Raw genomic sequence first — 25,248 nt, 5'->3', positions numbered from 1 at the left:
ACAAGTGGCTCTATCCCATCTTTCCCCTTTCCCCGTCGCGATATAACCCTTCGTGGTTGAAAACGACGTTAAACACCAAATAAAGAAAGAAAGTGATTTGATATTGTTGAAAGGATGTTTCACGTGTACTTAAAAGAAAGATTACATTTGTTTCAATGGTTTTTTAATTTTTTTTTATAATCTTTATATTTTGGGGTATTAAATCACGTAAGTTCTCTTTTTTTTTCTTTTTTTTTTTTTGAGTACTTTGTATACATCTGTTTTGTATCATATCCATTTACTGTTTTTGTATTTGTTAACAGAATTACTTTTTTTACACCACTTTTGACAGTGAAGTTTTAGTGATTATTTGTTTTTATGCAAAACCAATATCGAAGTGCATGGTTGTTTTTATAAAATGAAAGGAAATCATGCATTTAGAAATGCGCTAAGCTCTCGAGATCTGAAGGTGATTTTTCATCTGCTTATATTATCACTGAGCTCACACAAGTTTTCAGAGCCGTTGTGTTAAAAACTTAAACCTGTGTTTGGAATGGTTAAGGCTTTTGTTTTCAGATTTTTCTGTTATTTGAGGTTGCGCCTACCGTACTGCTTCTCTTGGCGAATTACTTCCCTTTATCACAACGTGTCTCTGCCACAAATACAGCGCTAAAAGATGGTTTACATTACTGGTTTTTTCAAAGAAGAGGGCATACAAACTTGGAAAACACAAGATAAACTTTTTGTGATGTTATTACTACACGGTGAGTTTTATTTTAATTAACTTGACACTGTTTTTCAGTTGGTGTTAATTCTGCTTTGTTTCATGTAGCAATTTGTTTTAAAGTTGTAATGGCAATCAAGAAGAAAAAAACTACATTTACTTTTACTTTATTAAAAAAAAGGGTACATATGAGACAATTTGTCAAGTCAGCCAACAGTTAATTAATCATCTTGTTACTAGTCATCCATCATAGATTGTCAGTCATTCATTAAAGCCATCATCATTTTTGTGTGTGTGCACTCTTGCTGTAGCTCACGAGGCCTGTGGTAGCGCACTTTTGGGCTACAGTCAAGAGTTCATGTTCGACTCCGTCAGACTGATTATGCATAATTTATTGTTCATCATATTGTTTGTGACCTTTTAATGAACTTCGGAGGCATTTTCTGGGCACACCCTTGACTGCCAAGGTCATCTGCACGAATGCAAATTTCACTGGTTTATTCTGAGACAACAATTTCTGGATGGATAGACCAGGACAGAAAACCCTTAACTGATCTGTTTTGCAGTCAAACTGCATTGTTCAGCTTTTTATCAACTGAAGGCACAAGTAAATTGTTCCTATTTGTAACTGATACTACCTCTGCTTCAACAACATAATTTATTGTACTTTTTTTTTTAAATTTAAGGCTCGTGATTACAAGCATTTGTAAAAGAAAAACTGTGCAGGCCAATAAACGAATGTTCTCTTTTAAAGTCATTTTCCCTTTGCAAAACTGCTACCAGATGGAAACATGTCAGAATTCACTGGTGAAAGGTCTCTGATGCAGGGTTTGTTCAGTGAAGGGTGTTGCAAGATTGTGTGTATGCCAGACTGGTTTGTGTAACAGTGCACTGAGGTACCACGTGACATACGCATAGCATTTAATTCTGATCTGTGCATCAGTAGCACATCAGGGTGTTGTCAGAATGCACATCCACTTGACTAGCTGTTGCGACAGGACAGCATGCAGATGCATGGATGTTGATATCAACAGGCTCATTGCAACGTAAGAGTGGCGTATGACCATCTCACCAGTGTGTCTGTAGCAAGTCCAACAGGCAGCCAGAGAATTATGTTATCTAATAAACGAGCATCAGCGCTGAGAGTTTGTGTCGACTTGCTGGATTGACTACGCTGAACTGTCATGGTGCAGACCATGGGTATATCTCAATGATTTCCTGGAAATCAGCGAAAGTCTTATGATATTTTACTGCAGGAAAAGGCCAGAAAATGTACGTTCAATCGTCAAATATTTTTAAAAAATGTTCAAGGAAAACCTTGTAGACAAGCGAGCATCACACCGATCACTGTCCTGCAGTGAGAGTTTCGGTAAACTGTCTATTTCAAAATTGAACAAAGAAAGAGATGTGATAAATAAGAAGAAAACTTTAATGTTAATGTGAACTGGACATAAAGGTGGACAGTTGTCTCTCAGACTTCAAACATCTGTGGTACTTGTGATTACAAACAAAACAAAAAACTTAAGGCGGTTTTCATAATCTACATGCATCCATGCTAATGATCGGTCCACCCAGTCTCGCAGAAAAGCAGATACCAATCCAAGCAGTAGTGCGTCTACTGGTGCCTGACCGGTGTATGTCAAGGTGGTGCCCCTGGTGCATTAGGACCAATCCGTTGTGCGTCTGGTCGTTAGAGTAGAGTAGAAAGGGTTCTGGTGGTGAATTTGTACTTGACGTTGTGACCATGTTTTGTTTTTCCTAATTCATTGGATTTCTGCGTGTACTGTGTGCACTGTCTCTCACCAGGCTGTACCTCAGGTTTCCAAACCAAGAAAATTACAGATTTTTTAAAGGATAGTAAAAGTGTGTGTTTTCCTGTGTGTGTGTGTGATCACTTGTTTGCTTTTACATGTATGTCGGTTTGTGCGCGCGTGTGCGTGTGCATGTGTGTGTGTGTGTGTGAGCCTGCACAGGATATATACGTAATACCCAGCCATTCTAACAATAAAATTTCCAGGCAACATTTCAATTTTTTAAAAATTATTATTGCGTTTGCTCTAGAATTTGTACATGTAACGTTACACAAGGTAGCAGTACTATTATAATTCAAATTCTATTGCAGTTAAAAAAACAAATGAACATGCACACAAAGATCACTGACTGCGAGTCTTTTTCCCCATAATTTGTGTACAAACATATATGATTATGTTAGTTGTGACAGATCCCTTATATAAAATTCTAGGATATACAGACTCCTCTCTGAGCCTATGTTAAATCTCAACGAGTAACTGTTTACATGACTATTTACAAATGTTCTTAACAAAAACTCACGAACTAACAAATTATCAAATCAGCAGTACATCAACAAAACTGAAAATAGAACCAAAGGTTAATGAGTATTTTATTTTTAGAGAAGTACTCGTAAGTATTCAGCATTTCCAAACAGATCGCGCCAAAGAAAAAAAAATTGTGTACACAACAGCTATGTCAGGTTTGCAAACTCATTTGAGTACCAAATGTTCATTGTTGCAGGTAAACATTTAAAGTCAACATTCGAGGAACTGTTGATTAATACCTGTAGTTATCAATTATCAGGAACAATAAATGTCTTTCAAACATTGGAAACACGGAACACGTACTACAGTGGTACATGTGATGAAAAGACAGCCAAAAATGTCCCTACAGTTACAGGTCTTCTGTCATGACAAGTATATTTTGTTATCAAATAACCAAAGGGAAGTAATCGCTCTTAATGCATACGACATGTGTAATAGAGTAAGCGAGAGTTGTACGGAACCTTTTCTCCTGGCACCTGAGAGAATAACAAGCATTGAAATGAACAAGCGACTTCTCTCAGGTGCCAGGAGAAAAGGTTCCGTACAACTCTCGCTTACTCTATTACACGTGTCGTATGCATTAAGACTAAAGAGCGATTACTTCCCTTTGGTTATTTGATATCTTAACATCGCTCTGCCTCATTCTGTTTGAAAGTATATTTTGGTCAAGATCATAGACAAATGGAAAAGATTTCCTCTCCTCAGAGGGACCTCACAATCCAGGTACCACTGTATCTCATTTAAAGGCACAGTAAACCATCACACATACTGTCAGGCTTTTACACACAGTCACAAACACCTTCCATTTGAACGCTCACCGAACAGAAACATCCTAGGTGCCCTACGTAAAGAGCGAGCAATTTTCAAAGAATTAATTTTGCGGATTGTCTAATAAGAAAATCAGACCGTGGTGCGTTTTGGCGCTAAACCTAACTTTAAAAATCTAAATAATAAATTGACAGCTTGTTGCACAAACATTCTTAAATCATAAAAGAATTCTTTTTTCGTCAAGACAAGATCAGTACAATTCGAAGTTTTGAAAGTTTGAAAAAAGAAAAGCCCGAAAGCAGGGTCACGCAAGGTCGTGGTTCTCGTAGCAGACGACGGTTTATGCCTATCGCCAGTTCCTCTGAACAGTCAAAAGCCATCGCTAGAGTGCTTGTGAATCACAGTCGTTTGTTTCGTTTAGACTCAGAGGTACATAATAACGTGCTATTGCAGATAAGCTTACAGAGAGTCGCATTCAAATGACAAACTGACGACTACATTGTGAAAAAAGGAAACTGGATCACACGGGTTCATGATGGCTAAGGTAAACCACGCAAAAATAAATTCTTTGAAAATTGTTCGCTCTTTACGGAGGGCACCTGTTCTCAAGCAGTGAGTGTTTAAATGAAAGGGTGTTTGTACTGTGTGTAAAAGCCTGACAGTCACAGTCTGTGATGGTTTACGGGAGGCTTACTGTGCCTTTAAGTCAGTTCAGTACCAGAGAAGAAAACTGTCTACTCAGCTAATGTATACATACTAAAGCAAACAATTGCAATCACAACAACAAAGATCAGTTCTACAGTTCAATGTGTCTTCTCTACAGTCAAATTGTATTCATCACCTTAAGAATTGGAAGATAAAGATTCCCCCGGAATCGATAAAATGACTGACAGCCTAAATGGTGCAGAAATAACGACCTTACACGTAAAAGCCAACTTGTGCCTACGAGTGAACGTGGGAGTCACAACACACGAATGCAGAAGAATTAATAGAGAAAGATGACAGCAGTGTTATACTGTTAATACAAAAGAGCATCAGTATCTTGGCAAAGGTAAAACAACTTCAAAAGCCAACTTCTGCCTGCGAGTGAACGTGGGAGTCCCAGCCCACGAATGCAGAAGAAGAATTAATAGAGAAAGATGACAGCAAACGTGTTATACTGTTGATACAAAAGGGCATCAGTATCTTGGCAAAGGTAAAACAACTTCAGCAATATTGCTGATATCACAAGAAAGAACTGTGTAGAAGGTGATATGTATTAAAATCTTGGCCAAATGAAATTGCCACTTGCAAATTATAAAAATATTTCAAATCAGTTACAGTAAACTCATGGGTTAATTAAAAAAAAGAACCAATACTCAAAAAGAATGTTAAAAACAGGAACAGATTACCTCCAGTTTAAGTAAAAGCTGACAGTGGATTTCAACATGCAAGTGAAATTGTAAAATCTGATTTGCAAAACAAAGCACAAGAAATAAACAGGAACAAAACAGTTGGCCACAGTAATTGTTATTCACAAAGGTTTAATTGCGTTGAAAAAACAAATCTTCAAATCAATACATGCACTAATAATTATATGAGAGAGAAAAAACAACAAACAGAGAAGAAGTCCTTGTGTGTTTGCAACTTGCATTGTACGATTCTGTCAATGTGTGATTTGAACAATTAGCTCTGCTTGCAAATTTACACCTCTGACACTTCTATCTATGTGCTTGCACAAGTTCAAACATTTCAGATGCATCAATAAACAGGAGAAAGAAATAATTCAAAGTATCTTCAACTCTGCTCACTGTTTCGTGTTGTATCTTAATTGCTCTACCCTGCTGAGAGATCGCTTGAATTAGTTATCTATCACAGAAAGCGAAAAAAGAAACACATCATTATAAAACATGTTGCATGTATGATTTTCAACATTTATGACACCTCAATGAAGAAGTTATTTTCCAAAATGATCGAGGACTGTCTTCCAAAGCAAAGCTAAAAATGCACTCAATTCATCTACATGTATAATCTACAGACCATTCCATGCTTGAAATTCACGTTGCACAGAAACTAACCGTTGAATGTGGTTAAGCTCAGGCAGTGGCCAGAACAACATACAAGAGTAATATCATTATTATGTCCCTATAAAAATGATTCACAGCTAAAAAAAAGTGATTCAAAACCATACTTTCAAGTTCACTTGATATGTTTAGTTTGAAAGCAAAGAAGCAGAGAATTGTGATCTCCCAATAGATTATCCTAATACCTTATAACGACAAAGTGTGTACAATAATACACACAATACAGTCGAACATGTCTATAACAACCACCGAAGTGACCAACCGAAAGTGATCCTTTCGGCTGCAGGTCATAATAGACAGGTGAGTATCATTAGGTGGTCGCCAGAGCAGGTACGTTCCACTGTACAACACTTAAGGATGAAACGACAATATCAAAGACTCATCCGTTGAATCAGTCAACACCAAGTAACATTTCCCATGTGCAACACAGACACATCCCGAAGAAGCCACCATCAACATGTTGAAACGTAATGGGAAGTTATTGCACTTAAGAGTTCAATCACATGAAAAAACACTGTGGCTCAGCATTATAGCAGCTGCCATCACATAATGCCTGGATTTCTCTTCCATGTTGACTCATGAACACACTCTAGCACCAAACACTCACCGAAGTTCTTGGACTGTGTGCGAGATAAAGTTCACAGACCCATGGTCAAGGTCTGGTAAGAGGAAGCACATCAAAGAAAATAGCTCGTTTGTTTCTAAGAGCACATTTATAAGTTTATCTTGTTGTGCTCCCTTAATTACAACTTTCAATTACGGCTTTGTATTTATGCAACTGAATAAAAAAAAAACTGTTAAAAAAAAATTTAAAAAAAATCTGATTATATTCACTATGACAAGTTTTCTTTTGCCCTATCTTTGATAAGCTCTGCACCACCACCCTCGTCTTGATTCCCCGTCTATGTTAAAACATTTAGTCAAAACATGACTAAATGTAAAAAGAAAAGAAAAGTCCAGTGCATAAATGCGCAAGGGTTTCATCAAGTAGTTCCACTGAAGGGAGTGCAGAACTTTCACACATTAATATCTGTGATCCTCCACCAAGGAATGAGTCGCATGTCACCTTTGCATGATTTTCATATTTTTACATTTTCCTACAGAGTTTTTTTGTGCTCTATCCAGGGGTGAAAACCGTTTTAGAAAAGAGAGAAAACTTTTTGCGTTATAAAGCCTGTGACTAAGGTGATCCTCACACTGTTACCAGACCCCCCCCCCCGGACTTATATTAAGCCAAGCGCAGAACCGCGCAAGGTGACATGCAACTCATTCCGTGGTGGAGGGTCACATTGCAGCAGTCTCAACCACAAAAGAAAAGAAACATCACACAGGATTCACTCTAACTGACAAGCTCAATAAGCCTGCATCTCTACTGGGTTTGCAGACAATGTAATCTTCCAGCAGTATGAATGTCTATGGCTTCCTTTTTGTGAATAGGGGTGGACAATGAGCGCTTCTGGGGTGATAATGCGAGACAACTCCTGTGATCTTGCCGCGAGGTGGCGCCAGTTACCAGCCGAAAGAAAAAAGGGGCATAACGTCACCAGAACCGACCATTGTCTGCTTACCGTATAAAATGCACGACTTACACACGAACTGTTACCAAACCGATATGCTATTTGGGACCAATGCAAGTTTTTTTCCCTTTCTCGTGTGATCTTGCCGCGAGGTGGCGCCAGTTACCAACCGAAAGAAAGAGGGGGCATAACCTCACCAGAACCGCCCATTGAACCAACTTCAAAAATGGCTCCCCGCAGGTCCTTCACTGAAGTGTTTTCAGGCCAACTTTGGTGGGAGTGCCAGGTCCATCTTCCTCGCACATTGATTGCCACAGACCTGTGTATATAATTTGAATCTTTTGCACAATACTGAGCCTGGGCCACCCACAGACCCACTTTGACCAGCTCTACTCAAAACTCCACTCGCTGAGCTTACAACGTCCAGTTGATGAATTAGAAGAAGAAGAGGAAGACTAAAACAGGATTCCCGGAATGCAGAAGAAGAAGAAGAAACAGGATTCTCTTTCAAATGACAAGCTCACTCAGCCTGCATTTCCACAGGGTTGGCAGATAATGTCATCTTTCAGCAGTATGTCAATGTCTGTGGCCTGACTTTGTCGAGCAGAGATGGAAGTTGACACGGGGTTCACCGTTGCAGCAGTTGCTGTCGCTTTGCGTTCAGGTCTCTGAGAGTCTTAGTCACCTGAGGGTAGTCTGCCTCCCACACTGCTATACAGCCATACTGGTTGTCTGAAAAATACACATGACACAGTCTATAAAAACACGCTGAGACTACACCCCTCAGACACAACAAGTCAGACAGAAAGGCAGACAGACAAACAAGAGGCCAGGCTACTTGACACTTTCTCTCACTCTCTGTGTCTCTGTGTCTCTGTCTCTCTCTCCTACACATATGCATGTGCAAGAGCACACACACACACACACACACACACATACACACAAACACGCTGCAAAAAAAAGCATGCAAGGATGGAAACACATTAAACATCAGTGCTGCCTGAAAACAGTCATACAGTTCCAAAGTTCCAACAAACAATTCAAGCAATCACACTACCGCAAGGTATGACGTGTTATACGTTACAACTCACTCACCTCTGTCAATCTCGGCGTCAGGACGAGCTCTGAAGCCTAGACCCCCACTGAGAATGACACTGGCGCCGTACTTCCCTGAGCCTGTTGTGACACAGAAATAATCAAGATAGGCTGTCACAAATCATTAACTGAGATGATATCTAAATCAGCATTGTCTAACAACAAAGGGAGGTAAGCATTCTCAACATAGACAACGGTAAATCAGAGTTATGTGGAATTATTGGACCTCCATTCAAAAACAATCAAGATAATGGCTTCAAAGGCAACCTGCTTCTGTGTTTGACTAAAGTACAATCGAAAATTTTATTGTAAATTTTCATTTAATAAATATACCTACCCGAATCACATGTAGCAGTTTACTCAGTCTAAAGTGCTAGGTCTGAAAAGGCTACCCGTCTAAGGGGAGCAACCCCAACTAAAAAAGTGTAAACGTAGCCATGGTAATGACGACGCACCCAGGGAGTTACCTCCCCTCTTGCGTACCACGTCACTACTGCTACTGACCACGTGACCCCTATCATTCGACTCGAAGAATAACATCTCCAAATCATAAGCGGGGTAGGTGGGAGGGACTACGATATGTGATTCGGGTAGGTATATTTATTAAATGAAAATTTACAATAAAATTTTCGATTAAATTACATATTCCTACTCCGAATCACATGTAGCAGATTACTACAACAAGGCGGTGGGAAAGAAAAAGTTCAACTCACTCTCAAATCCTTGTCAAGAGCTGACCACCTGCCACCATGGCAGGCAAAGCTCTAGATCCATCCTGGCGAAGAGCCGAGATGTCACGCAGGTAAAAATTCATGAAGACATCCTCGGAACGCCAGTATGCGGTGTGTAGCACCTCCTCCAGTCTTCTTGATCGTAACACGGCCAAGGAGGACGCCCAAGCTCGCGTCTCGTGAGCCCGAGCTGATTCCAGAGGAAGGACAGGCTGTGTCCCTCCTTCGTTATGGCGGCTCCACTCGTAAGCATGCTTAATGAGCGCCGACACCCACCGGGCCAGAGTCGTCTTAGTTATATCCTTATGTCTCTCCGTATTGAGAGAAATAAACAAAAGCTTTTGAGCTGCGGATCTAAGTGACTGAGAATGGGCAAGGTAGATGTGAAGAGCTCTAACAGGGCAATTTACTAAGTCTGGATCATTCGGAGCCAGAATAGTGGACAACGGCCTGACATGAACCAAAGGAGAAGCTCGCTCAGGAGCCTGGTTTTTCGCAAGAAACTCAGGTCGAAACCGCAAAGTAACGGACCCATCTGATTCAAAGGAAATGTCGTCCGAATTACCGGAAAGAGCGTGGATCTCACTGCCCCTTCGTGCCGATGCGAGCAGCAAGAGGAAAAGGGACTTACGTGTAAGATTCGCAAAACTGGCATCTCTGAGAGGTTCAAAATCCGCTGAGCGCAGAAACTCCATGACCAATAAGAGATCCCACTTAGGAACGGGCGTACGAGTCTTGACGTCAGAAAGGGAAGCGCCCTTGATGACTCCAGCAATCACGCCACTAACATCTATAGAGCGACCTAACTGGCGTAGGGTCGCCGAGATGGCCGATCTTCTTACTTTCAACGAGGCAGCTGAAGCTCCCTGAGAGGACATGAAAGCAAGATGGTTCGCCACATGCATCGTGCGGGGCGCCGTAGCATCCAGCCGATGCTCGTGACACCAGGAAACCCAGGCCCTCCAGTGTGACTCATATACAGACGAGGTAGATGCTCTGTGCGAGCGTCCTACCAGGTCCATGGTCAGATCTGATGCCCCTTTGCGCCTCAGAGAAGACCGCACAACCTCCACGCGTGAAGATTGAGCATCTGAGGCTCTGCGTGGAGGCTGCCGGTGTGAGGCTGTATCAGTTCTCCTCGCGTGAGAGCGAGAGGAATGGGAGGGCCCTGGGCGAGTCTCAGTAGGTCCGCGAACCACGGCTGAGACGGCCAAAGAGGAGCGATCAGCAGGAGGGACGGGCCCTCCTGCTCCGCCTTCCTGATCACTCGCGTGAGCAACTGGAATGGCGGGAACGCATAAGCCTCCAGGCCTGACCAGGAAATGTCCATCGCGTTCGTCTCCCACGCCTCGGGGTCCGGGAATGGTGAGACGAACACTGGTAGTCTCTTCGAGAACCTGGTGGCAAAAAGGTCCACCTGAGGTTTCTGCACAAGAGACCAGAGACGGTCCAACGCTCCGTGAGTGATGGTCCACTCTGTTTGAAGCACTCTGTCGGAGCGGCTGAGCGCGTCCGCCAGAGTGTTCAAACTTCCGGGCAGGTACCTGGCCGACAGCCTGATTTGATGCTCTGAACACCAAATCAGGATCTCGCAGGCCCTGGCCGAAAGTGACGGAGACCGCGACCCTCCCTGCTTGTTGATGTAAGCTGCCACTGTCGTGTTGTCTGTAAACAGACGAACATGCTTGGCCTGAAGGGAGGGCCGAAACTTGTCCAGAGCTAGAGCCACGGCTTCTAGCTCCAGCAAGTTGATGTGCTGCATCCTCTGATCTGCCGACCACAGACCTGACGCAGTCAGCCGGTCTGTGTGAGCCCCCCACCCCACCAAGGAAGCGTCCGTGAACAGGTCCAAGTCTGGGGCAGGAAGGGCTATCGGCACGCCCCTGCATACCCACTCCGTGTCCAGCCACGGATGGGTAGCGGATTGGAACCATCCCTGGAGAGGGATGAGGGCATTCCAATCCACCGTGGGAGAGTCCACAAACGGCTTGAGCGCCAGCTGAAAAGGACGTTTGTGGACCCTCCCCAAGGGAACCAGGAGAGCCATGGACTCCATCTGCCCTAAGATGGAGGCCAAAGTCCGCAGGGAGGCCCTCGGGAGAGGCAAAGTGGAGCGTATGAACGCCTGGAGCTTGTCCACCCTCTTCTGAGAAGGTCGGACAGTCCAAGCCACCGTGTCGAAAGACATTCCCAAGTAGGTGAATGTCTGACACGGTGTGAGCTCCGACTTTGATCGGTTTATCGTGAAGCCAAACATGTTGGCCTCCCGAAGCACCGATTGGGTATCCTGCTCGCACCCTGCCTGACTCTGACTCAGGATGAGCCAATCGTCCAGGTAGGCACGTAGCCGGACACCCCGTGACCTGACCAGCGCGCAGACCTGTCTCACGACCATGGTGAAGACCCAAGGGGCGAGAGACAGGCCAAAGGGAAGGGCGCGAAACTGGTAAACCTGACCTGCCCACCGGAAACGAAGCCATTTCCGGTCGGCTGGATGCATAAGTATATGAAAATATGCATCCGTCAGGTCGATGGAGGTCGCCCAATCCCCCGGGCGGAGAGTCCCTGACCGACGCTGGCGTCTCCATCTTGAACCGTATCTCCCTCAAGAAGGTATTGAGGAACGACAGGTCCAAGACAGGACGCCATGCCCCTGAAGCTTTGGGGACGGCGAAAAGCCGTCCGTAAAACCCGGGGGATCTGTGGTCGAGGACCTTCTCCACCGCGCCCTTCTGCACTAGGGAGTCTATTTCCGACCGAAGGACGGAAACGGCTTCCTGAGAGAAGGGAGGCCTGAACGCCGGCGGACGCCTGACCAGAGGAGCCTTGCCATCTTTCCAGAGAAGACGGAAGCCCGACCTCACGACCCCCACGACCCATTGACTCTGTATAGAAACCAGCCAATGGGAAAGAGCCCGAGAGGGGCCCCCCGCCATCACCAGAGTGGAGGGCGGGGTGGGGGGGAGATCGGGAGCACTTCATTGGGGGTGAGGCTTGCTTCCCGAGCTACCTCTCCCCCTGCCCGAAGCCGGTCGTCTTCTCGAGCCCCGAGAAGAAGACCGGCCACGACCCTTGTCTGCCGGTTTGGGAGGGCCAGCAACCTTAGCCTGCTTCGGCTGAGAAGGCTGAGACTGCTTGGATTGCTTTAGGCTCTGCAGAGAGAAGTCAGAAAACTGCTGGTCCCTGTTAGCCTGAATTTCCTGTCTTCGGGCGTCGAAAATGAGATGCCCGAAGAGGGAACCCTCCAAGACCGGTGAGGCACGCAAAGTGTCCTTGGTTGCCTGCTCCGAAAACTGTGAGTGTGCCAGAAAGAGATCCCGACGACACATAACAGAGTGTGCATAGTGCACGGCGGAAAGTCTCATCTGTTCTTCATTGACCCTCGCAAGAGCGGCCAACAAAGTGGAGACGTCATCCGCATCCTGATCCTCGCTGAGAGAGAAAGGATTCAGCGAATCAGTGAGGGCCCGAGAAAGAGCCCGAATCAGAGTCTCAGCAATGGAGGCAAGCTCCAGTTGCTGACGCCCTGCCTCTTCAGAAGCAATCAGCGTGTTCTCAGAAAAGAGCACGCCATCATCCTTCTTGATAGGCTTGGCCAACAAGGCCAGCATCTCCGGAGGAACCGTCAACGACGAACGCGGGAGAGCGAACGAATCCAACAAGTTCCTGGTAGACTTCTGCAAAACCAAACGTCTATGAGAAGACAATGCGAATGCAGAAGCCTGAGAAGGCGAAGCCATCCATTGCTGAGCAATCTCCGGAACTGAGCCGTGAGGCACTAGCAGTGGAACCGGAAGTGAAGGAATTCCGCTTCCGGAAGGAGAAGGCTTGGCCAAAACCTGAGAAAGCTGAAAAGCTATGGATGGAGACTCCATAAACCGGAAGTATGAGTCATCCTCCTTCCCAGAGCGAAAATCAGCCATCGCGGACGGAGCAGCCGAAGCGGCAGCCGAAGCGACCGAAGCCCCTTCCGCGAAATATCTCGAAGTGACCTCCGCAGCAGCCTCCAGGGCCACTTTGAGTCTCTCCGGATAACCAACACGTGCAACCTCACTGGCGACGGACTGAAAATCCGAAACATCCTGCGAAGGACCGAAGTCCACGTTGCTGGTAGAAGGGCGGTGAACGCCGTAACCGGAAACCGGAAACCCGTCCCCACCAACACCATCCGAACTCATGCCCTGACTAGGGTAAGAGTAAGAGGACGGCATGCCCGCAGCCGCCGGAACCGGAACCGCAGTCGAAGCCGCAACCGAAGAAGGAAGCGCTGACTGCCCCGGCCAGGGCTGAGACAACACCTGCCCAAAGGGCTGGTGCTGCCCCCCCGCGACCGCCATCCGAGAGGAAGCGGAAGCGGAAGGAGCAGTAGATCCGGACTGAGCCGGAAAGGTATCAGACGCGACCGCGAAAAGCGGAAGCGCAGACACTGAGGACGGCGGCCGGAAGGCCGAATGCCCGGAGGGCCACGTCCGGTCGACCCCGGAAACGACCCCAGAGGGTGCGTACATCGGGGGACCTATGCTTCCGGCGAGTGCCGGAAGCGCAGCAGACGGAACTGGCTGGTCAACTCCGGAAACGACCCCAGCGGGTGCGTACGTCGGAGGACCTACGCTTCCGGCGAGTGCCGGAAGCGCCGAAGCCTGAACCAAATGCCGCCATTGCTCATCAACACGATGGTCTTCCGCGAAGCCAAAGTGAGAATGAACAGGGGTTTGCGGGTCGTGAACCCGCCGAAAAGGGCTGTCTCCCAGCAGGGAGCGTCCAGCGGTCTCACGAGGACCTACGGACCAGCCCGACCTACTTGAGTCGCCAACCACAGCGGTAGAAGACGCAGAAGTAACAGCCCCCGTCAAGGACAGCGTCACAGCCGGAAGCGGGAAGGAAGCCAACGACGGAACGACGGAAGTCGAAGGCTTAGAACGCACCATCTCTTCTCTCACCAACGTGCGAAGCTCGGGCACCAGCGAAGAAAGCAACGAGGAAACCAGAGACGCCAAATCTGCAAGCGGCAGAGAAGGCGAGCGAGAAGTAACGGTACATGTAGGTTGATTAGACTGCCCAGCAACCGGCTGGTCATTCGGGGCAGAAAAAGGAACCGTCAACACAGTGTTGTTAGCCGCGTCGGAAACAACGACCAAAATAGGCTTAGGCACAGAAGAGGAAGACTTAGGTTTAATTTTTCCCTTCACATCAGCCTTGCTGCGCTTTTTATCCCCGTCAGACATGCTGACAAACAAAATGGCGACAAAAATTCCAAAATGGCTACCAAAAAATACGTGACCACACGTGGCCAAAAATTTTCTAGTAGCTACTGAAAAGTACGTTCAAACTAGTAAAAGGAACGAGCTCACCAACTACCAGTGCAGCGGGTGAAGAGACGGGTGTGTGGGTGCCGGTGGGTGTCTAAGCAAACACCAAACAGCGAACTTCCACTAGAGCCAAAAAATCCACGACCTGCTCCCTAGAAAGCTGAAGTGTCGAATGATAGGGGTCACGTGGTCAGTAGCAGTAGTGACGTGGTACGCAAGAGGGGAGGTAACTCCCTGGGTGCGTCGTCATTACCATGGCTACGTTTACACTTTTTTAGTTGGGGTTGCTCCCCTTAGACGGGTAGCCTTTTCAGACCTAGCACTTTAGACTGAGTAAACTGCTACATGTGATTCGGAGTAGGAATATGTAATTTAATTCAGCTTGTCTTTCACGACCACCCAAGGGACACACAAGAAATAGTTACTTTAGACAGGTGGTCATGCACTATGGAAACGTAAATCATATAGAAGAAAAGTTCGTCTGGGATCCTTCGGAGAGGTCATTATGGGCAGGTGGTTGATTTAGAGAGGTGCCGTGGTCACAAGGGCAGGTTGGACTGTTGGATGTTTTTAGTGCAATTCTGAACTGTCAGTAAATGAGATGTATTTTGTGTTTTGAACTGCCTGACACAGCGAGGCAATTTTCCTTGTTTTTATAAGGACAGTAAAATCTTTGAGTCTTGAGTTTGAGTCTGTGTACCACCACCACCACTTACCTGTAAGTTTGACAGACAGCATACAGCGCACAGAGGCGGTGTGGCGGTGCGTGACGGTGAGCGGTGTCCAGGTAACAACGTCAATCATGGCCACCTGCCCCCCACCTGTCCCCACCCACAGTGTGCGATGCTCATGTAGTACCATGGCAGTGATGCGGGCGTCTTTTCTGCGCAACCTGAAAAAGTGGATGAAAACTTGTGTAGACTCAGAATAGGAAGAAGAGACTGCAGATGAACCAGTAACATGGACAATCAACGACGAAAATGAAGTACCATCATCATCATATCTCTCTGTCTCTCTCCCTGTTTATTGTCCATGTTTCTGGCGAGTACATTTTTATTGTTTTCTTGTTCTGTAGACCCATTAGATGTCAAAAAGAATGTGTGATCATCTTTGTCCGCTGAGATCCTGTGAGAGGAAAAGTTTCAACACTATCCCCCAGACGAGAATTCAAAAGATTTTAGGGAGGGAACATTTGTGTAGTCAAACAGTCAAAACACATTTGTCAAATGATACTTTCAGATAAGGACCTCCCTGTCAAACAAACTATCAACCAGCATGTATGACCACTTTGGTTGTTGTTGTTTTTGTTTTGCTTTGGTTTTTTTTTTAAGATTCTAGCGCAATCCGTACCACTCCTATACAAAATGGACATGATGTTCACAAAATGACTTGAATTTGAACACAGAGGGACGTAACTCAAAATGTTTAAATTCTGAACAATGCAGTATAAGTCAAGGGTCTGCCAAACCCGGCAAATGCAGTAGGCAGCCCAGAGATCCCGAAGTACTTCACCCCGTGTACTATGTCATCACCCAAAAGTAGCAAAGGGGTCGCACTTTTCGGCAATATTTAAAGTTTAGAGCACTTTGGCTTGTTGCTTAATAAAGGATCATGGAGAAACTGATGGGTAGCCTCGTCAGGGGACAACCATTAAAACCATGCCTTCAGTAGTTTTAAGTTCAGTAAACTGCACAACAAACAAAACCTGCCCCATAAGCTAAGTCACCGACCCGAAGTGTTCACTGATGTCCATGTTGGCCTTGAGATGGTCGCGCTGAATGTCCCAGGCCTGGACCACCGTCATGTTGCGTCGTGACAAGAACACGTGACGGCCGCACGCCATCGTCAGGATGGGCTGGGAGGCTGGACCGCTGAAAACACACCACCGTTCATGATACACTTGATTCCCCCTCATGAGCCCTCCTACCGGCACGGTTGGCCTAGTGGTAAGGCGTCCGCCCCGTGATCGGGAGGTCGTGGGTTCGAACCCCGGCCGGGTCATACCTAAGACTTTAAAATTGGCAATCTAGTGGCTGCTCCGCCTGGCGTCAGGCATTATGGGGTTAGTGGTAGGACTGGTTGGTCCGGTGTCAGAATAATGTGACTGGGTGAGACATGAAGCCTGTGCTGCGACTTCTGTCTTGTGTGTGGCCCACGTTATATGTCAAAGCAGCACCGCCCTGATATGGCCCTTCGTGGTCAGCTGGGCGTTTAACAAACAAACAAACAAACAAATGAGCCCTCCACAAGTTTGAGAAAGTACTTAGGTCTTCAAAAAAGAGGGAGTCTTACTCTTAACCTGTTTGCTGCCAGGAAATACTTGTATTTGTAACCGAGTGCCCGAAGCACAACAATCACCTTTGGAGGCAAAGCCATTCAAACAGGATTGAGATTTTAGAGCTAATTTCTTAGCCCTTCAAAAATTGCTGTAGGTACGTAAAGGCTCCCGAGAGCATACAAGGAGACGATAGCAGTCACAGTGTCCCATCACAAACAGAACTCTACAATTGACAGGTGTCTACCCGCGACTGACACAAGAAACGTCGAGCTACTGCAGAGAGTCTGCTGTGAAGGGTGACACAGTCGTCTCCCTATGTCACATATACAAAGCATTACCTGTGTTTACCTGAGTGCCCTTAATGTATAAATGAATACAGTGGAACCCCCTTTTAAGACCTCCAAAAATCTTTGAAAATCAGGTCTTAAAAAGGAGGGAGTTTTAAAATGGGGGTAATTTTACAGAGTTTAAGAACAGAAAGTCTGAGAAAACAAGGTCTTAAAAAGGAGGAAGTCTTAAATTGGGGGGTCTTAAAAGGGGGATTGCAGTGTACACCATACGCACACACATTGTTTGTTTTCTGTTTTTCTTCTTCTTCTGTTGTCGTTTATTGAACAGTTTGTTGCCCGAAGTTACCCAGGCAGCAAAAGGGTTAAAACGGGGGTAAATTAACAGAGATTGTGAACAGAAAATCGGAGAAAACATGGTCTTTAATGCTAAAGACTCATTGATTATTCAGGCGAGTCAAAAATGGAAATCCGCACAATACTGAAAGAGCTAACCCAACATCACTTCACCCCTAACCTATTCTCGTCGGTGTTGATGATTTTGTCTACAGCAACGCCCTCTCTGGTATCCATGACAATGATCTTGGTGCCGCAGGAAGCTAGGAGTTTCCTGTCAGTGTTGTTCCTGAGGATGCAGCACAGGGGCTCGTAACTTTCTCCCAGCTTGAGCTCTATGGGGTCCATGTTGGGTTCCTGACACACATATGTTAATTAAAACAAAAATGTTTGACAAAGCTGTAGCACTAATGAGTACCTGATGTTTTTATATGTCTATCTGGATAGACTGACAACTGAAGCAAAATACAACAAAGACTCCAATTAATGAAAATAAGTGTTACCCTTTGTTCACAGTCGAAAAGGAATCAAATATTGGCAACAAAGTATTAACTGAGTTTTTCCCTCATTCTCACATCTAGCTAGGCTCACATATGCACGCACACATGCATGCAAGCACACGCACACACACACACACACATACACACAAAGATGAAATGCGGTACCTGCAGTATTTCAGACACTGGATACAAAGCAATCTTTCCGTTTGCCAGCCCAGCCAGCACCAATGAATCATCACAGCGACTGAAATGTTGAGAAACCATTTCAGTTTTCATCACAGGAGAAAAGCGTTAAGTAGGTATGGCATTACCCAGCGATTGGTCCATGTGCTATACTCATTAATATGCATGAGGTTACAATCAAAAGTGACCATTAAGAGATACATAATGTGATCAGCTATGCAACTGTTCGTTGACGAATAGTATTTACTCTAAAGAAGTTCTTGCTGTAGCATTTCATGAGTTAATTAGTGCAAAATTTGAAATACACAGCAACTTTTTTAATGTACTACATGAAGAACGAGCTGAAGATTTGTTGTTAATGTAAAACATCGAACAAACAAACTACTTTCAAAATTATTTGCTCTTAGGCAGAACCGTTGTCTGCTATGAGAAAGACGGTTTGCGTGACACGTACGTTTCTGGGCTTTTCTTTTTTCAAACTTTCAAAACTTCGAATTGTACTGATCTTGTCTTGATGAAAAAAGAATTCTTTTATGATTAAAGAATGTTTGTGTAACAAGCTGTCAATTTATTATCTAGATCTTAAAAGTTAGTTCTAGCGCCAAAACGAGGCGCCTGATTTGCTGATTAGAAGGTCCACGAAAATAAATTCTTTGAAAATTGCTCGCTCTTTATGTAGGGCACCTAGGATGTTCTCAAGCGGCGAGTGTTTGAACGAAAGGGTGTTTGTACTGTGTGTAAAAGCCTGACAGTATCTATGATGGTTTACCGGAGGCTTACTGTGCCTTTGATGTAAAACATCGAACAAAATTAACAAACTATAATTTCAAAATTATTTGCTCTTTCAACAACAACAAAACTGCAAGTTTGGAGCATCTAAGCTTTCTTGAAGCAGCAGAGGTAAGCAGGATGGCGTATAGCATAGAAATGCAGTAAGCTTTGTCCTGGGGAAAAGCTGGTAGGAAAACAATCAACAGCTCTTAACATTTAATCAAATCCAGCTATTTAATAATTAATACATGTGCAACTTCTAACATGCCTGCTATTCCCAGAAGCATAAATGACAACTACTCTGTTAATTCTAAAATTCTAAGATCATTGTGAGATTAAACAGACACAGCGCACATTTGTTAGAGTGTCTGTCTTGAATGTTTTTCTTGCCATTTCTGTTGAATATGTTCATCGGGTTATCCCCGTATGCATCAGACACAATGACTACATATATACACAAGTATCAAATTGAGAGTGTGCTTTATTTTAGAAACACGAATCACAAATGCAACAGCCCACCAACTGAACATATTGATTAGAACTACAAAGGCAATCAGGTCATTCAACCTTCATGCTCAGTTTAACTAACTGCTGTGGAATGAAACAGAATAATGAGTGTGGGTCAGTATTCAATACTGCTGGTTTTGCTACTGGTCAAAGGCAAAATGTCATGTTAGCCTTAGGATGGAAAACACATGCATGCATAAAAGCATGAACACAGAGACACACACACAGACAGACAGACACACAGAGAAACCAGAAATCAGCGGGATGCAAGAAGCATGCTGAATCAATTTGTAGCATGCAGCGTGCTGTTTCATTTTATATCAGGCAATATCGTGATATAGCCCCGTGTTATCTTTGTCGTCTCACTGAATGAATCTCAAAATGTACACTCTTCATTCAGTATGCGACGTGACTTCCATGGGGCTAATTCTGGAGTATGCCATGCACATATCTATCTCGGGCAGTATCATGCAAAAGATCAGCCTCATGTTGGTGAACAATAAACGTCTTGGATTGTGCATTTAGTGGGCTCCTGTTTGGGTTCAAGACACTCAAGCTCTGGCAAATCACACACATCTGACACTCACAACTTCAAGTTTTCTGGAAACCTACCGAAAGACGCATATCAAGAGGCACTTGAGTACAAAGAAAGACATCTGATCACACAAAACAGACAGTTAACTAACAGTGCTGTCACATAATAAAAGTTAAAAAACAAAGGAATACTGTACTCACCAATACAAGAACGGGACAAGACGGTACGAATTTTCGCTTATGGAAGCTTCATCAGGAAAAACAAGAACACAAAAGACAACAAAAAGCAGACCGTAACGGAACGAACAAGGTTTGAAAGAAAATGGAGGGGAAACACGCAAAAAAGGGAAGGAACTCTAGGAACGGAAATGAATGAAAGGGGAGAGAAGTGGTTGGATGATGTCATGGGCACAGGCATACTAGACTAAAAGTGATACACATTCATAAAAGGGGGGGGGGGGGGGGGGGGGGGGGTGGGGACAGAGGAAATAAATTTTAAAAAAAATAAATAAATAAATAAATAAATAAATACATAAATAAAAAATAAATAAATTTTAAAAAAAATAAAAATAAAAAAAAAAATATTTAAAAAAATAAAAAAATAAAAAAATAAAAAATAAAAAATAAAAAAAAATAAAAAGAAAAGGGGGGAGGGGGGGGAAACAAACGTACGCACGCACACATACACACACACACACACACATAAGAAAAGAACAAAGACATAACAGAGAGGAATAACAGTGCTGATAATACATGGCAAAAGAACAAAGACATACATCACAATACTTCCATCAACTGATATATCTTGATGAAATATATAAACACAGACACTGACAGAATAGTGCCTGAAATGGTATGAACAGGCACACATTTAAAGAACAAACAATCACACGCTGAGAAGGTGACAAACTAACAGTCACAAGTTTTGTTCTTAGAAATAAAGCATATGGCAGCTGCATGCGAGTCAGAGGACACTCCGTGGAGACTGTGCATGTGCATGTAAAAACATTTGGCTATTTAGAGCTTCTGCAAACCGCCATGCCACCTAATGCATGCATACAGATGAAAAACATGCACAGGCCAGATACAAGACATTGCTTGCAGTCTTTGCCAGGCGCTCAAACAACATCATTTAAAATCATAAAAATGAAAATAAATAAAAAATTTAGAAAAATAAACAAAAATATTAAAACAAATATTTGCTTTAAAAAGAAAGAAAGAAAGAAAGCAAGAAAAAAAGAAAGAATGAAACAAACAGCATTTGCAATGTCTGTCATCTTCAGTTTTTGCAAAGGTTAAGCCACTCAGCAAGCCCATGCATTAATTGCCCCTGGTTTATCAGCACAGAAAACTCAGGATTCAAAGAAATGTTACATGAACAACAAACAAAATGCATAACAACATGAACTCTGCATTTTCTGAACACCTCATTTTCTGACATGTTCAATCAATCAATCAATGAGGCTTATATCGCGCATATTCCGTGGGTACAGTTCTAGGCGCTCTGCAGTGATGCCGTGTGAGATGAAATTTTATACGGCCAGTAGATTGCAGCCATGTCGGCGCATATTTACCTTTCACGGCCTTATTCCAAGTCACACGGGTATGTTAGACAATTATTAACTGTGCCTAAGCAATTTTGCCAGGAAAGACCCTTTTGTCAATCGTGGGATCTTTAACGTGCACACCCAATGTAGTATACACGGGGGGTGGTTCGGACACCGAAGAGAGTCTGCACACAAAGTTGACTCTGTGAAATAAATTTCCGCCGAACCTGGGATCGAACTCGCGCTGACAGCGGCCAACTGAATGCTAGAAATCAACTTGCAAAGAATAGTAGTCTGAACAAGCAATCATCACAAACATCATTCCTCATGCTAAAATTCACCTAGCAACTGTTCAGTTTATCCCACAGGTTACTGAGACTTGAAATATTAACACAGCAGCTGTAAAGAAAAGCATTACAATCAGTTTAATTAAGTAACTTCCCTGATTTACGGCAATATGGTTTAAATTACAGTTAACAGACCAGATAGTTATCAAAAGCTGATTAAGTTAAAACACAGGAAACAAACCGAAAACATATTTGTGGGGAACATATTTCTGATCACACCCATAAACTCAAAATGTTTCTCTACTCTTTGTCCCATCATTGTTCTTTTCATGGCATTAGAAACCCGATAGCAACTTCCTTGCGACGGGCGCCGTGGCGTGGTGGTAAGACGTCGGCCTCCTAATCGGAAGGTCGTGAGTTCGAATCCCGGCCGCGGCCGCCTGGTGGGTTAAGAGTGGAGATTTTTCCGATCTCCCAGGTCAACTTATGTGCAGACCTGCTAGTGGCTTATCCCCCTTCGTATGTACACGCAAGCACAAGACCAAGTGCGCACGGAAAAGATCCTGTAATCCATGTCAGAGTTCGGTGGGTTATAGAAACACGAAAATATCCAGCATGCTTCCTCCGAAAGCGGCGTATGGCTGCCTAAATGGCGGGGTAAAAACGATCATACACGTAAAATTCCACTCGTGCAAAAACATGAGTGTATGTGGGAGTCTAAGCCCATGAACAAAGAAGAAGAAGAAGCAACTTACTTGCTAAACCAAACTTGAATCAGTGACATATTCAAACTAACAATTCTGAGTGAGTGTATTTTACTTTTAAAATCATGATAAAACGCCTAAACACACACACACACACACACACTCACACACCAGGGTAGTGCGATACTTATTGCTGCTTGATTTCCACTGAGAGGAAGTGACCCAAATTTCCCAGCAATAGGGTTAAGAAAATTAAAGTTAACATAAAACAAAATGTACCTGCTGATGAGATGCAGACAGAGCACGGAGTCCTGCAGTTGCTTGGAGGCGTGGACGAGCTCGGAGACCTGTGTGTTGAAGACCCAAATCTTGCCCGACTGTGTCCCCAGCAGCACGTGCTCCGCTGTCACTTGCAACACACACAGGATGCGCCCGTCGCGAAACATCGTGCCCATGCCCTGAATACAGGAAAAAAGGAGGGATAGTTGTTGTTTTGTGTTGTGTGTGTGTGTGTGTGTGTGTGTATGTGTGTGTCAGTGTGTCAGTGTGTGTGTGTGTGTGTATGTGTGTGTGTGTGTGTGTGTGTGTGTGTGTGTGTGTGTGTGTGTGTTTCAAATATGTATGAGTCCCACAGAACACACAAAAAAGATGAGTACTTCTACATTTGTTTTTAAATACTTAGAAGCAAAAATATCGCTAGAAGAAATAATGGTTTGAATTCTCTCAATCTCCTGCATTTTTCTATATGTGACCCTCCACCACGGAATGAGTCGCATGTCACCTTTGCATGATTTTTATATTTCTACATTTTCTTAAACTTTAAGTTAAAGAGGATTTGAAGCTCTATCCAGTGGTGAAAACCGTTTTAGAAAAGAGCGAAAACTTTTTGAGTTATAAGCCTGTGACTAAGGTGATCCTCACACTGATACCTGTAATACACCCCCCGGACGTACATAAGGCCTAGCGCAGAACCCTGCGAGATGACATCCGACTCATTCTGTGGTGGAGGGTCACATATATTACGCATGGAGTTCAATCACAGAACAAGAAATTAGATCTTCTAGATCTTATGAAAGGTTAAAGAAAACACAGTTACATGTACTTTAAAATCTTGTTAACAAGTACATGAAGATGAAACTCAGCCACACTCTATATAGACTAACACCTATTTACAGCACTTCTCAAAACTTGTTATCACTTGTTCAGCAAACATGTTGCAATTGTGCACAAAGCAGTGTTTAACACTATTGTGACTAGCACTGCCACGGCGTTTACGTCCTGCCTGCCCAAGCTTGCCACCAAGAAACTTCCCAAAAATCAGTAACTGTAAAGAAATCTGTCTAGCAAGCTTGAATTAAGTCCAATCACCACCAAATTTTGTGTACTAATTCAAAAATGGATGCCCAGTTCAGTCGTGCTATTTATAAGTTTGTCACGCAATTTGTTTTAGCAAAGGGGGGTGAAAGGGGGGTGAAAGGGGGGTGAAAGGGGGGTGAAAGGGGGATAATTTGTGTTTTTTAACGTTTTTATGTGTGTGTTTTATTTTCTACTGCTTTTTTTAAAAGTTATTTTTTAACAGAAAGTATTATAAATAATGTTATAACCAAACAAGGTGTAAAACCTATGAATTAGCTGAAATATTGTTAACATTGTACACAGAAATAAGGAGACAGTACAAAGAAAAAAACAAGCAAATCACGCATTCACTCACAGCATCCTGACTCAAATGAAACAAAACTGTAGATCTAACACTCACCAAATGATGTCTAGGTAATCCATATTGAATATAAGTCACATTTTCACAACAAAGTACCAACTGTACACCTATGAACAATTCCAAAAGGATTTGAAGGCTCCAGCCATCCATTGTTATCAGTGCTGCCACGCCCCCATAGCTCCTGCACGATTCCGAGATACATGTTCGTCTAGCAGTATCACCGCCAACCACGTGTAGTTTGCCGACTCGTACTAGCAACAACGGGACTGTTTCTTCCTCACTTTCACTGCTTGTATCGCTTTCGTGAGGCGAAAACGATACGTCCGAATCATGCTCTACGGGATCCTCTAGGTCCAACATCCGAAGAATCTCCTCCCGAGACAAGGCTCGCCTTTGATTCATTTTTTTTCCTCAAAAACGCACACAAATCAGGCGGATTTGCAAATGGCAGAAGGGGACGCCAAGTGTATCAAGGGAAACAACTCAATTTATTTGCAAGCTTCAAAAACCGGGAAGCAATCACGAGTCGTGTACCCTCTATGGCTGGTACTGAAAAATGCGCTTCCCGTCCATGGGCGTGTCAGCGCTGGTACTGATTTATCAGTGTCCCGTCGCGAAAGTGTTAACTGACTTATAAATTCAGCTGACAATGTTGCAAGAGAGACAGAAAGATATGGATAGGCTCAAACAGAGAGAGGCAAGTAGGGGTATGGAGGGGGGGGGGTGAGGCATGGGGGGGGGGGGGTGTCCTGCAAATAAGTATGCACATGAAAATACCGAATACAAACAGCAAGCAAGCATACTGGGGACCAAAAGCAAATATCCATGATACCCAAACAAAATATCAAATAGTAGGAACATCATAAAATAAAGCCTTCCAGTGTGTTAAAAAAAGAGAGAGAGAGAGAGAGAGAGAGAGAGAGGGAGGGAAAAACAACAACAAAACAAACTTCACAACCTGTCCCATACCCCATGTACCATTGCTTCTTATGATAGCCTTTGAATCATGCTTGTCATGGGTTCTAAACATGGCTGTGAACAGTGACTGAAACTTTCTTTTCTCATCCCTTGTGAA

General features: G+C 43.9%; 1 protein-coding gene across 4 annotated transcripts in view; it reads right to left on the bottom strand.

Moving 5' to 3' along the window:
- Window positions 1–2,722: 2,722 nt before the first annotated feature.
- Window positions 2,723–25,248, bottom strand: part of LOC138965040 (leucine-rich repeat serine/threonine-protein kinase 2-like) — a 135,432-nt gene continuing 112,906 nt past the window's right edge. For 2 of the 4 annotated variants that reach the window (XM_070337165.1, XM_070337167.1), the window contains 8 exons: window positions 22,736–22,914; window positions 19,972–19,992; window positions 18,089–18,167; window positions 17,605–17,780; window positions 16,253–16,393; window positions 15,239–15,414; window positions 8,483–8,563; window positions 2,723–8,119 (listed from right to left, as the gene is read on the bottom strand). In XM_070337165.1, the coding sequence (XP_070193266.1) occupies window positions 8,016–8,119; window positions 8,483–8,563; window positions 15,239–15,414; window positions 16,253–16,393; window positions 17,605–17,780; window positions 18,089–18,167; window positions 19,972–19,992; window positions 22,736–22,914 (957 nt within the window). In that variant the 3' untranslated portion in view covers window positions 2,723–8,015. Of the gene's footprint in view, window positions 8,120–8,482; window positions 8,564–15,238; window positions 15,415–16,252; window positions 16,394–17,604; window positions 17,781–18,088; window positions 18,168–19,971; window positions 19,993–21,806; window positions 21,865–22,735; window positions 22,915–25,248 lie in introns of those variants that run through there. The other 2 variants (XM_070337166.1, XR_011455273.1) reach the window with 2 other exon arrangements.

Source organism: Littorina saxatilis, linkage group LG4 (assembly GCF_037325665.1).
Source record: "Littorina saxatilis isolate snail1 linkage group LG4, US_GU_Lsax_2.0, whole genome shotgun sequence".
In the NCBI taxonomy this organism is placed as follows: domain Eukaryota; kingdom Metazoa; phylum Mollusca; class Gastropoda; order Littorinimorpha; family Littorinidae; genus Littorina; species Littorina saxatilis.
This window is presented reverse-complemented; position numbering and strand designations above follow the sequence as displayed.